Source organism: Globicephala melas, chromosome 16, assembly GCF_963455315.2.
Source record: "Globicephala melas chromosome 16, mGloMel1.2, whole genome shotgun sequence".
In the NCBI taxonomy this organism is placed as follows: domain Eukaryota; kingdom Metazoa; phylum Chordata; class Mammalia; order Artiodactyla; family Delphinidae; genus Globicephala; species Globicephala melas.
In genome coordinates, this window is record NC_083329.1 from 13,589,656 (window position 1) to 13,603,460 (window position 13,805).

The 13,805-nt window shown below is 37.9% G+C and overlaps 1 protein-coding gene across 7 annotated transcripts in view; it reads left to right on the forward strand.

The window, feature by feature from the left end:
* Window positions 1–13,805, forward strand: part of SHTN1 (shootin 1) — a 104,281-nt gene that overhangs the window by 85,356 nt on the left and 5,120 nt on the right. For 3 of the 7 annotated variants that reach the window (XM_030839381.3, XM_030839378.3, XM_030839379.3), the window contains one exon: window positions 52–244. The exons of 1 other annotated variant lie outside the window; for it this stretch is intronic. In XM_030839381.3, coding sequence (XP_030695241.1) covers window positions 52–244 — 193 coding nt within the window. Of the gene's footprint in view, window positions 1–51; window positions 245–402; window positions 559–4,329; window positions 4,457–13,805 lie in introns of those variants that run through there. 3 more of the 7 variants (XM_060286354.2, XM_070043902.1, XM_060286355.2) reach the window with 3 other exon arrangements.

The window sequence follows — 13,805 nt, forward strand, 5'->3', positions numbered from 1 at the left end:
AATAAGCATCGAACAGAATTATTAAACTTGAGGTATGTGTTTGGTTTTAAGGTCCAACTGGAATATTAGCCACCTCAGAGTCCAAATCCATGCCAGTGTTGGGTTCTGTATCCAGTGTAACAAAAACAGCCTTGAACAAGAAAACTCTGGAGGCAGAATTCAACAGCCCGTCCCCCCCAACACCTGAGCCAGGTGAAGGGTCGTGTAAATTGGAAGGATGCACAAGTTCCAAGGTTACATTTCAGTAAGTAATGATGCTCTTTACTAAGTAGTGTGTAGAAGAATCTGTGATGACTAATTTGTGTGTTACTTTGCTTTGTTTCTCCTTAGATAGAGATTTCAATTTGGTTAGCCAATAAATACTCTTCTTCCTCTGTTTGATGAGCCAACTTTTGATTCCAGGCTCCTAGCTTAGAGGTCTTATTCTGATGGAAAGCAGACATGTATAAAGAGAATTCCATCCCTAAGCTGGTTTGGTAAAATCAGATTCTTCTTCTACACAAAGAATTGACTTGGATGATCCTTATTCAGCCTCAGAAGACACTTAATCATTCTTTCAAGATTAAATACTTAGATCATCCCTCTTAATGGTTCATGAGCAGCCAAAGAAGATACTAGATCTTCAAACTTACTTTGAAGGGTATGTTTTTACAGCCTTATTTTCTAATTCTCAAAGATGTGCCTTAATATTGCCCTATTCTGAGACTGAAAACACGCTATGTAAAGAGTTACCTATATATGGCTTGAAAGTGGCACTTTGATTGACAAAGAATTAATCCTGCTATTGAATGTGTTTCAGACAGATCTGGTGGAGGATCAGTTTGTTTTATAACAATGGCAAGCTCTTTTTGAAATTAGTCTAGTTTTGCTTTAGTTCTCTTGCCAGGATGTCAGCTGGTTTGTCACATAAAGAAAAGGAAGAGGTGAGACAAATCAGATCAGCAAATATTGTAATCATGGTTAATTAAACCTTTGATTTTGCGTTCTGTCAGGGGAGAAAGAACCCTTTTTTGTAGCTGTACCTGTCTTAGTTTAAAAGGTGAAGCCTGGACAAATGAAGTTGCAATTCAGTTTAGATCTATTTTTGCCAACTGGTATTTTCTTCCAGTCTTGCGTTTCTCTTGTTGGTACTATTAACTTTTTTCCCCTCTTTTGGAATGAATGACCTTCTTTGCTGATTTACAGTTTTATCTAATTTCATTGTGTTTAAAAAGTACATTTTCTCCTGCAGTCATGTGTTTTCTTTCTTTTGACTGGAGTCATTTGAACAGTTCTAACAGAAAAATGATCTATATTCATTCTTCGTCTGTCCTATTAAATTTGTTTAGCACCTAATTTGACACCAACAGTCTGGCTGCATTTGAACCAGTATCCAGACACAAAAGCAATTTGGCTGAGACAACTTAGTTTCTGAGAAATGCTATAGTGTGTGTGTATAGATTTTTTTTTCCTTTACCATTTTACACAGATAATCTTAATCAGAAAATACTGCAACTCCTTCCTTCTTTTGTCTGCCTTTTATTCTCCAAAAGTAAGTGGAAATTACATTTCCAAGAAAGGAAATGAAATAATTGCAGACCCAAGGTCTGCAAAATGTGTGCTGAATTGACAGTGAAAAGGATCCATTTGTTGACAGACACAGTTGTTAGATGCCATAAAGGCCTATGTGAAGCTCAATTTATTTCTCATCTTGCTTGTTCAATGACTGTTTAAGAGACACGTTTCTATTTAATTTATCTACTTAAAGCACTAATACAAATACTCTGTGCTGCTGTATTAACTTTTAAACTTTGTAATCTAATGCTTGATTATTCAGTTCTTGACATGCTTTAGCTGAAATAACTAACGCCATGCATTTTCATATTGACAGTCATTTACCAAAGAAGAGTGCCTTTCTGAAAAACGTGTTTCTTAAGTACAATTAGACTATCCAAATGAATCCAAGTGTCTTGTGTATGTACATGGTAATTATTCACTTCCCAGACGTGCTTCATTCATTTATGTTTAAACCTAGCTTTTTACTGAGTAAAAGAACTTAATGTAGTCATATGTAAGCTTTAAAAGTAAAAACTCATGGGATTTCTCAGGATTCCCTGAAAGAGGTTTAGCTACCAGGAATGAGAAGGGTTATTTTCAGGCTGTTTCTGGCTGGCTTTGGCTAGCAGGTTCATTCTGTTATACTAGCCATAAGGTAGAGGCAACCACATTGTCTTACCTCATAGACCTGATTTGTCACTTTGAAGTGAGATCAGCAGTTAAAAAGTGCAAATGTTCCCTTTGCTTTTAAAAAGTGCCTTTGCTCTCTGGTAATGGCACCCTTATTTTGATCTGTGGCGACACCATTTTGATCTGTGGCGACACCACCGTAGTGTTTTTCAGGTGAGTGGTATTATCGGCTCTTGACAGGGAATCAAGGTCAAGGGAGGATATCAATCACAGTAGGCTCTAATGCATTACATTATTGCGAACACACACACACACACAGACACACACACACACACACACACACACAGACAGACACACACACACACACACACACACACACACACACACACACACACACACACACACACACACACACACACACACACACACACACACACACACACACACACACACACACAGTCCCTGCCATTCTTACGCTCCCTTCCACCCTCCACTTTGGCCTCTCTGGCCTAGAATCATTCCACCCCAGCTCTTTGCTTTTGCTATCCCCTTTGCCTCAGATGCCCTTCCCCCAGTAGCTGCACTATCTCACCTCTGTCATTTCTTTGCTCAGATGTCATCTTTTCAATGAGGCCTACCTACCCTGACCACCCTATTTAAAATTGTAACTCAACTCCCTTAAACTCTGATTCTCCCTTACCCTACTCCATTTTCCCCCATAACAGTTATCTTCTAACGTATTACATACTTTATTTATTATATATATGCTTATTTTCTCTCTTCCCCTCCTAGAATGTAAACTCCATGAGGGTAGGACATTTTTTTGTCACTGGTGTATCTCAGACACCTGGAAAAACTCCTGCCTTATGGTAGGCTCTCAGGAAATACTTGTTGAATAAATGAATGAATGAATAAATACATTTTTAGTATCAATAAAACAGCAGAATATCAATTAATTAGAATACTCAGTTAACCAGCATTCCCCCATTATTCAGCAGTCACACATATACACATATATGTGTACATAAATATTAGATATTTTGGTTTATTTGGTTGCTTATTTGGGTTTTTAAACATTTTTTAAATGCCTAGGAGTCATTTACATTCAGTTTTGCATATCTTCTGCATCTTTGAACCTATACAAGATAAAGTTATCAGAGACAACAGAATACCCAGTTGTAAAAGAAAGATTCGGCTGTGCTCACTGCCTCAGGTGGACAGGAAAGTTTGCTAACCTACTAAGAAAACTTTTAAAGTGAAGGAAGAAACAAAGATGTTTTCTGCATAAGATCTTCACTTACCCAGAAAATTAAATAGCATCAGGCTATTCCCAGAAAGTTTATTTTCCTTTTAATTCCTAAAATCAACATATGTGTATGTTCCAAATTACTGAGTAACTTCTATCTGGTAAATTGTAGAGCCAGAGAGATATATGGATTTATTTCTTAGGAACTTATGAGACAGCAAGAGACACCTTTAATACTTAATTGCAAGGATTAATTAAAATTAACATTCTTGTCACCAGTCTGAGCAAGCAGGGTTTTTTTTTAAGCAAAAAGAAGAAAAAGAAAGAAAAAGATAATCAGGACTTGGAGAAGCCTAATTGTTTCTATTTATCTTTCAATAATAGCTTTAGAAATATTTGTGTCCTCAATTATTTCTAACGAATACATACTATCTAGTAATAATATCTTAAATCTAACAGTGAATTTGAATTTCATTAATTCCGATTAGTTGTTACTCAAACAGGAATTATGCTCATAATCTCCCTTTATGCCATGAGAGGTAAAGAGCTGACCAAGCGAATGGAGAGTATAAGCCTTATTTTTGCTTTCATGCTCTTCCCTTCTGATCCAAAATATTCTGACAGTGTTAAAATAGAGTAAGACTCATTGATTCAAGCTAATCAATGGCTGGGATGGTCAATGTAAAATAGGGAAAATTCCAAATTATAGAATTTTTAAAAGATAACGATTCCATTACTTTCAGACAGCTACAGTAAATAGGCTAACTGGAAATAGGCTAACTGAGTGTTGCACAGGGTCAAAAAAGCCAAGAATGATTTGTATTTTCACCAGTAAAAGCCTGTAGACTGGACGAGGAGTAACAAGGAAACACAACATGATCCGTTTTCTAAATCAGTGTCTTTCCACATATGCACAGGGTGGCGAGCAGCACTGAATTATTTCCAGAACTCCAGCTCTACAGTGAGACCTCGGGTTCGGATCTTGGGTTTGCTATTTATTATCTTTATGACCTCGGGCAAGTCATTTAATCACGTGGAAGATGAGGGTAATGATGCCTACCTTGTAGGGTTGTCACGTAAATTAAATAATTTATGAAAAATATTTCAATAAATTCTTTTTCTATCTTAATATAAAATTATAATGCTGGGGCATTACTGGATTATCAAGGACAAAAGTTAGAGTTGAAAGCTTAGGTACTGAACACCTGGCTTATTGACTGGGCCAGGTTTCCTTGGGAAAATTATGTAACCTCTGTGTTTTGTTTTTGTTTTTTCACTTTTTGTTGTACTGTTTTTCTTATCTAAAATTGAGGCAAGTAGATGAGGCACTCTCCAGAGTCTCTTTCAGCTCTAGAATCCCAATAATTCCTCCCAAATGTGGTTGCTTGATAAAGATGTTCACAGTTAAGATAAAGAACAAGAGTTAAGCACATAGCTTTTACCCCCAACGTGTCTCTCAGTATAGATTTACAGTAAAATACAAACCTAGAAATATAAAATAATTTTTTGAAAAATTTTAATTTTCAAACTACATCTTAGGAACTTACAAATCCAGATTGAAATGATTGTTATCCTTCAGGGTTATATTCTTAAGGGTCAGGATACTCATTCCAGCCCTGTCACTATTGCTCCAAATGCTTTTAGACCTATTTGGATTAGAGATACCTGACCACAGAGGAAATAAATTGGACAGTCTTTCCTATCCATTTATTCTGGGGTGGAAAAAGTGGGTGAGAAGTAAAGAGTGCTTTAGAGCCACTTGGCGGGTTGTGTAAGAGAATTAGTGTCAGTTTTTATCTTGGTCAAAAAATGATATGGCCCATTTTAACCACTACTATATGTTCAACATATGTTTCCAAATGACTTTGGCTTTTGCTAGTTCATTCAGTTTTTGGAAATAGCCATCAGTTTGCCACCATTGCAGATGCATTTTTTAAAATGTGACACAGACCCATGACATGTCTCCCAGCCGTGTGTACAGAAAAGTACCATGCAATACAGTCAAGCCAAAGCTTGCTTCTTGAACTCCAGTTAGGTTGACACGTTCCACATTTACACATTCTGGGACGTTGATTTAAAGGGTAACTAGGAAGTCAGTATTTCAGAAGCAAACGTAAGTTGAGCAATAAGTAAGAAAATGCAAGTATAATTCCTAGGTATGGGTAGAGTTGTCTTCCATTTTAATCCTGTGTGAGGTACCTGAGACACGTTAGCTCTGTTATCCACAGAATGGGGAGATCTGATGATCTCGAGTGATGTAAGTGAAGTGAATTGGGAAAACATTTGGGGGTAAAAGCCTACAACCTTCCATTGTATATGTTTCGCCTCTTTATTTTTAAAATTTTCTGTTACTCTTTATCGATATATATTAATATATATCCATATTATAATAGCGTTCATCTGAGAGGAAATGTGCTTACATCGCTATAAGCAGGATGTCTATGTTGATTATAGATGGAGGCTATGAGTAACGAGCCAGTTTCCAATTTGGAATTTGCTTTGGTGATGTTTTGTTGTTGTTACTATCGTTTCACTAACATTTATGAAGCCAGTACTTTTATGTGTTGTTTTAATTCTTCCAAAGGTACTGAGGTTTAGTGACATAAACAATTTGCCCAAAATTCTGTTCCTAATCGATAATTGGGTCAGATTTCATTTGAACCTTCTTCATTCTAACTTCAGAGCCCATGCTTTTGAGCTATAGCATACTGCGTTGAGTGTATTAAGAGCTGTCGGAATGGAAGGGAAGAAAATGACTCTAAGGTTTCTTCTGTAGGAAGCAATGATTCTGTAGTTAAATTGCTCCATTTGCCCTATTCACATCCTGCTCCTCTGACCCTACATACTCACAGATAGTGTCATCTCTTCCTTTTTCTTTCCTCTTCCTAAGGCTAAACTAAGCAATTAATATATCTTTTGCCAAGGGAAGAAAATGTTACCCAGTAAAGCAAAGAATTCTGAAAAGGAGAGCCAATCTGAATTAGCAAGAAGACTTAAAAGAGATTTGGAAAGAAATTGTTTTAGTGTTTTTCATGTCAAATGGCCAATAAAGGGGCATGCTTCACAAATAAACTTTTGGAAATTACCATATTAGAATACCAGCCTAAGCTCCTTTAATCTTTGGCATAAGTTTCATGTACACATTTTTTATTTATTTACATTTCAAACATGCTGAAGATTAGTTCATTCCCAGAAGTCAAATACCTTGAAAATACCTGACTTGAATCACTGGATTAGAAAGGTGTTTTACTAAATGATAATATGACAATATAAAGATGAATCACCGTGAATACAGTTGTTTTAAAACATACATTCTACAGCCCCAAATAAATTTCACTGTTGCATCCACTTTATGCTGCACCTCTGTGAGTCAGCTCCACCTTTGGTCAATTACTGGTTAGCTCCTTTGAGTTTTGGTGTAGTGTCCATTGTCATCATATTTTAGAACATCTCTGTTTTAAAGAAAGGCAGGACAAATGGGCCTGCAGTATGGAGAAAGAGACAAGCAGATCTTACAAGAGTTCTACATCACAATCAGGCAGAGACCCAAGAGTATCTTGTGTTCTCACAGTCTTGCTTTTTTGTCTCTGAACAGTCTCATCTAGAAGTGGCCTTACTTGTCTGTATTGAGCTTTATTCATCTGTGCTCACTTTTTCTATTAATTACTTTCAGAAAGGTGAATATCCGCCTGACAGTTACAGTTAAACAAGGGAGTCAACCTCAAGGATGATTTGTCATTTCACCTAGTTACATCTCTAGAACCTTGCTTCAAAGGGGAGAACCCAGTTTCCATTGTAACTGGTGTGATTTGCAGTGATTTCATAGCTGTGTCCTCATCTCTTGGTCATTCTCAAAGATGCTTTTAAGCCACAATTGCCAGAGACCCTTCCAGTTAATACTTCTCTAATTCATCATGCCCCTCTTCAACCCCAGAGCTCCCCAAAACTCTAAGCTTTATCAAGCTCTTTAAAATTTCCTTTTCAACCATCAGACAGGCGGCTAGCTTGCCTTTTTTGTTTGGGAGGTCAAAACGGGTCACATTGTGCCCTAGAAGAATTTAAAAAACAAAAACCTATGTAGCAATTACAGGACTTCAATTTCAGTAGAAAAATGACCGTTTCCAGTGCAGCCATTTTTATTTTAATTTGCATTTAATTTCTAGGTCTGTGGTGTCTCTAAATACGTGTGACCTGTGGCCCCGCACAGATTAATTCTTGTAAGATTAATTTTTGTAAATGAAATTGAAAAGTATTGCTCTTTTGCATTGCAGCTGGAGAATCTGAGCTTTTGAAATATGTTACCAAATAGAAATTGAGATTCTTCACTTACTTTAGAGGGATTTGGGTCAACATTTTGTTCAGATGGAAAATAGAGAAGTTTTTAGTGCTTGTGGTGGAAAGAATAGGTTTTCTTCCTGTTACTCCCAACTCTACCATTTCCTCCCCTCCTCCTCTCCTCTTTTCTCTCCTTTTGTGTATGTGTGCATATGTGTATTTGCATGCATGGTGCGAGAAAGGAGGGCACCTTCCCTGTACTTAGCAAACATTTGTTTCTGAGAAGAGACTACTAGCTAGCAAATGAACTGCATGGAAGTTACTGCTTAATCTGATGCTCTTATACAATTAAAGGATTTGCTGTGCTCTCAACTGTAATCTTAGTACGGCTGAATTGTGTACTGACACTGCAGGAAACAGCTCTGCTCAGCAAAGCACTACTACAAAGGTTCTCCATGTGTTCCTGTACATGGACAATTAAGTTTTAACAACAAAATTAGCAGAAGAACTGGATGTTCTGGAAGTTGAGATCTCACTCAGTCTCTTTTTCCTCCCCCCTCCAAAGGAGTTTTCCTGTGGGCTGCCCAGAAGATCCGCCTGTCAGTTTTGTCTTACAGGTGTTCTGAGTTGCCTTACAGACAGCAGCTTCTTCCACATTAATTGTTGAGGCTATATTACACCTAGTGTTAAAGTTCTCTTGCGTAAATCTCAAAATAATTGTTAAAATGCTGCTGAGTAATTGTCAATTCTCTCAAAGAATTAATTGCCTTCTAACATTTGCCTCCAGTTGCAAACACCTATGATTTTAAGAGACTTAGCATAAAATATATCATTTCTCCATGGAGAACCATATTGCTTTTGGTGCTTTGTCATTTTTTAAAACATCTTTCAATAGTCTGCAGTATTTGTGTTTCCTTTTATTTTTATATAGTGGAGTAGTGGAGACTTAAAATTTATTCAAATAGAAGTCTGGCTAAAACTTAAATGCAATTTCAGATCTGAGGATAAATTGACTTAATTTCTGAAACCTGATAAATGCTTTTCATTTAAAATATATTTTGTCATATAACTGTATGAAAAGTAACACACTGAATGCTTCATGACTTCCTGTCTTAAAAGAGAGTTTAAAGTATATAATATAGTAAATTTAAAGAAAAATCTTTTAAAATTTAAAAAACATTGCTCTGAAAATTAAGAATGAAAATGCAAACATTCTGTGCATGGCAGCTTTCTTGAGGAGCCAGTGTTATTTATATATGGTGTCTCTTGTGGAAGCCTTTATGTTCCTTAAAATATCTCTTTTAAATAATATTCACATTTCATAGCTGAGATCTCAATGGATTTTCCATGGTGACTTAAAGTTGTACAAAATTACAAAAAGCTTAAAAAGTAGCCAAAAAAAGTATCATACACATTTAAGAATCTTTGCCTGTGCTAAAATCAGTCGTAGTTCATGCTTTATCATTGATTTTGCTGGCGAGAATGGTCCAGTTTCCTGAGCCTCCCTGGGCCAGTGTATTTTGGAATCTGTAAATGTGCACAGTCCAGCTTACGCTAGAAGAATAAAAGAACTGGGACAAGGCTTCGTAACGTGCACTGTGGTCTGAGATATAACCCGTGCACTGAGATGGCTGTGCTGCAGTTTTTCCACCAAAGAAACTATGGCTCAGTGTGGACACAGAGGTCTTTGCCCAGCCATTGTTACCTCTGTTAAAAAGGAATTCTTGTTAATCTTATGGCAAATTAGCATCTAGAAGCTGATGTCAGATTTTCAACCATGGCGGTATTCTGTTGTTTACCAATATTATTTTTCATAATTTAAATGCTATCTATTTTTCCCTCAAATAGAAGCTGACCCAAATTGGCAAACTAATTTATTCTTTGCACTAAAACGCAGTTTCAAAAGGTACACAAAGCCAAAAGAAATTAGCTTCGTTTTTTCTACCTTCATTATATTTAAAAGTATTAGAATTAGCAATAATATAGAAAGTTTCATCTTATGTTTGAAATTTTATTTTGGTAAGTTTTGGATAAGTGTGTTAAAATATCCTGAAAAATAGGATGTCTGAGAGAAACAATAAAAACTACCTCTGTTGTAATGCCACTACTGTTCACTGCTGTAGTAACTGTATAAAGGGCTTGGGGGGAAAAAAAAGTAAGACTTTTTATTTTTACACAAGGGAGGATATAAAACTGACTTCCTCTTTGGAGTTTTCCCAGGAAACTACTTTATAACGACAAATTTAAATCTTGCGGTTTTCTGTCCTTGAAGGTGGTAAATATGATTGTAGCTTTATCCATTTTTATTGTAAATGAAACAGAGTTCAGACCATCCGGCTGTGCGTCATCTGTTGGATGGCTGCCACAGACTAATGCAGGCGTCCCACTGGGAGACCAGAGAAGAACTATACTTTGATTCACCAGATTGTGTTAAATAGTCCAGCTGTTGCGATTTGAAAGATAGTTACCTCAGAAGTGAAATAGAAATGAACTTGACATTTATGCCTCAAACCATTTTTACACTGTTTGGCAGTCAGCTTTTCAGAGGTAGCATTTTATAAAATAACTCTCACTGCTTAAAAGTTTCATTCACTGTAATGTTCAAAATGTCCCACCTTTATATTATCAGTAGAATTAAGCTTGAGTGATACGCAGAATTTGCATGAAATAAGCATTTTCCCCCTTCATTTCGTGAGCTTTGATTGTATTCAGTTGAGCTCAGAACCATGTCTATTAGGACTCTTTTGGGCATTAGTTAATTTGAATTGCAGCTGAAATGTTAGCTCGAATGTTGCTGAATATAATTGGAATGTGGAAAGTCGATTTTGAAAGGAATTTCATTGAATGCAAACCATGATGTGCTTTTTAAAAATTCGAATGCTGCAATTTCATCTCCTGTAACACAGTCTGATAAGTCACTGAGTCCCTTTACTATAAAGTTCAACTTTGGCAATACCGTTTGCAGCTGTTCTGATTCTTCTGGTACCAGTACCAGTTGGAGTCAGCAGGTGGCCTCACCTGCCCCAGCCCTACCTCTGGCCCTCTTGCAGGTGGGGGAGAAGTAACTGCTTTGTAAAAGAGCAACCAAGTTGTACTTGGGCATCAGGCTTCACAGAGTGGTATAGATTGATATATTGTCTCCTAGCTTTTATTTTGCTTTTGGGTTTTTCTTTTTGTCTTGAAATAGCACTTAACAAATGATTTAAAATGACCCATGAAAATATCTATTTGATTGGGTTAAAAATCACAAGCAGTATGTTGTGGTAAGAAAAAAAAGTACTGGACAGGAAGTCAAGAGTCCACAATTTTAATCCTGTATCTGCTGTTAACAAATTGTGTGCCCTTGGACAAATCATGTAACTCACTCTTGTTTGGTGTCTTCACCTGACAAATGAAAAGGCTGGACTAGTTCATGTCAGTAATCCCTCTCAGACTGAACATTCCATGATTTTAGTCTTTATGTCACCTATAAAATTTAAGTTTTACTTGGAGATTTTGCAGCATACAGGAGAAGGTCTGCCGTACGTTTTATGAATACTGAATTTTAATTCCTTATTTGTGGTCATTGCTCTTAGATGAAGAATTAAAGAAGAAAAATTGAATGGAACAATAGTATACGGCAATTCCCATTGGATTGTTGCATTTGAGCAGCTGGGATTTTCACCTTGGGGGAGAAGCTTCAGATTTAACCTTGTAGAACCTGCCACTATGGCTGCCTAGAGCAAGAGCCTGGGTTCTTGGCAACATCACTGATGGAGCTTTCTGGCTCTTCCCATGAGATGGGAATGGAGTTAGAAATGAAGCCTAGGAGGAAGGCCCTTCATTCCAGAAGGAGCCCTGGGCAGCTCCCCATGGGAACCAGGAATGGACTTAATGATGTCAAACCAGGAAGAGCTAGCTTTAAGTCACAAAGGAAAAAAAAAAAACCAACAAAAAACGAGGGGTAGCTTGAAGGGATGGATTTTATATTTATAGTTCTGAAAGATGAAGCTGAAAACAGGGATTCAGAAAGAATCAGTAAACATGCCAGAATTAGCCTGTGGCATCATTATCGTGTTTTTGGAAGATGCCTTTGGTAAATAGCTGTGTGATGTTGTGGAAAAATCAGGAACAGGAAGATAGGAGCTTCTGATTCTTGTCCTGGCTCTGCCACTGATAAGCTGTATAATTTTAGGTCAGGCTTTCCCTCTCTCCAAACCTCATTTTCCTCATCTGTAAAAGGACTAGTTGGACTAGATGATTGCCATAGTCCCTTTTAGCCTTAAGCCATTGGGATTCCAAGTCAGTGGTCATTATCTTCAAGAAAGTAGTTACTCTGATTCTCAACACATAATTTTCCACTGTGCCAAGTTCAGTGATAATAAAGGTGTTCTCAAATTGGAGTGTACAGGTGACTTAATAATAGATTAATCTATTATTAAGAAGCCTACTTCAGGAAAGAACAGTTCTCTGGACTGAGACAATTCCAGGACAGTTTCAGCCTGGCAATACAAAGTTTCTGAGTTTTCAGTTCAGTCAACATCATTTGTTGCTGTTGTGGAGCCCTGAGAGCTCCCTCGAAGTTTTCAGCCTCCAGCTGATGAAGAAAGCATTTTAGGATGTGTTTACCACCCCTTCATCTGCAGACACACATGGGCATGAGAACTTCCATGGTAGTTCTACAAAAGTGATGAAGGTCAGTATGGGTTGATGGAAGTTGCTCACCTAGAATGAGATGGATACTTCCTTTGCATGCGTAGAGCAGACTGGCTGGCTTCTATACAATGAGGCTTAGACCCAGGGTAGTGGAACCACACTGGGGACTTGACCAGCAGACTTTGTGTGGCTTTGACTGTAACAACTTTAGCTAGGCCAGAACTTGGAACTTCATTTCCGAAAATTCCCTTTCCCATTTGTTTCCAGGTTAGGGTTGTCTACAGGAGAAATTTGCACGAGATTTAGAAAGTGGGAGTGACATAATAGTCTTTTTTTTTTTAATGCTCCCAAAAGTCTGCGTAGGGCAGGCTCTTTTACAATTCATGCGCGTTGTCACCTAGTTGGCATGTGGCACAGCTGGCCCACAGTTTCTCCAGCTCCCCACATCTCCCTTCCAGCTTCCCCAAATCTTAGGCCAGGTGCATGTGCAAATTCCATGTGGAAGGGCTCCAGTTTATCCTGCAGCTCATCTGCATCATCGGGATTGGTGACTGTGAAAGACAGGTGCTGCTCTGGTTTGTCCTCAGCTTCTTGCCACTTTTCACCCAAGTTCCTTTTCAGCTGCAAGACCTGCTGATTTCAGGCCCAGCATAATACACAGAGGCAACAGACTCACGTAGACTGCCTAACTAACTCACTCGCTCCATTGCCTGAGGTCTAATGCCTATAATGAATCCTTTATGCCATTCATGGGGGTTTTGCTTCTCTGACCATACCCTAATGGACTGAGCCTTCCAGGTGTTGCCTGGGTCAGAGAAAGTCAAGCCAGATACCAACTACATCCCATATTGATTCCCAACGCACAGTAACAGATATCTTGAGAAGTGGATGGGCCAAGGTAGATGGGCAGTGTCATGGTGTTTTCTAATGACAAGGGTGTTGACAAATCCAGGCAAAAATAAAGGAATCTGTCCTCACTATAGTATAGCTTTCCTCTCAGGTCATCTCTTTGCTTTTACGGCCTCCAAAGAAGACAGTTATGTGCTAGTCACTTATCAATGATGATCAAGTCACATGGTAGAACTGGATAGCCCTATGGAGTGGTTTTCAGACATTTGGACAGATCTCATAGTACCAGGTGATGAAACTGAGGTCACTGGGTTTGAGTTTTGGTACCTGTGGCTGGATCGTGCAGGCCACTTTGTCTCAATAGTTGATCATTTGTTCTGTTACTTCTGTTGTATAAGAGAGACCTTCAGACCTACTCACACCAAAGCCTTGGTTTCTGCGCATTCATTCTGAGCCTTTCACACACAGTAGTTCATTAGTATTTGCTCATTTGTTTACTCCACAAACGGATGGCATAGATCTGTGAACAAAGCTGAACAGTCCACCTCATGGATGTTTACATTTTATTTGAAGAGAGAGACATTAAACAGCTGGTTGCCAGTATTTAATTATAACTGTGGTAAATCCAACAAGG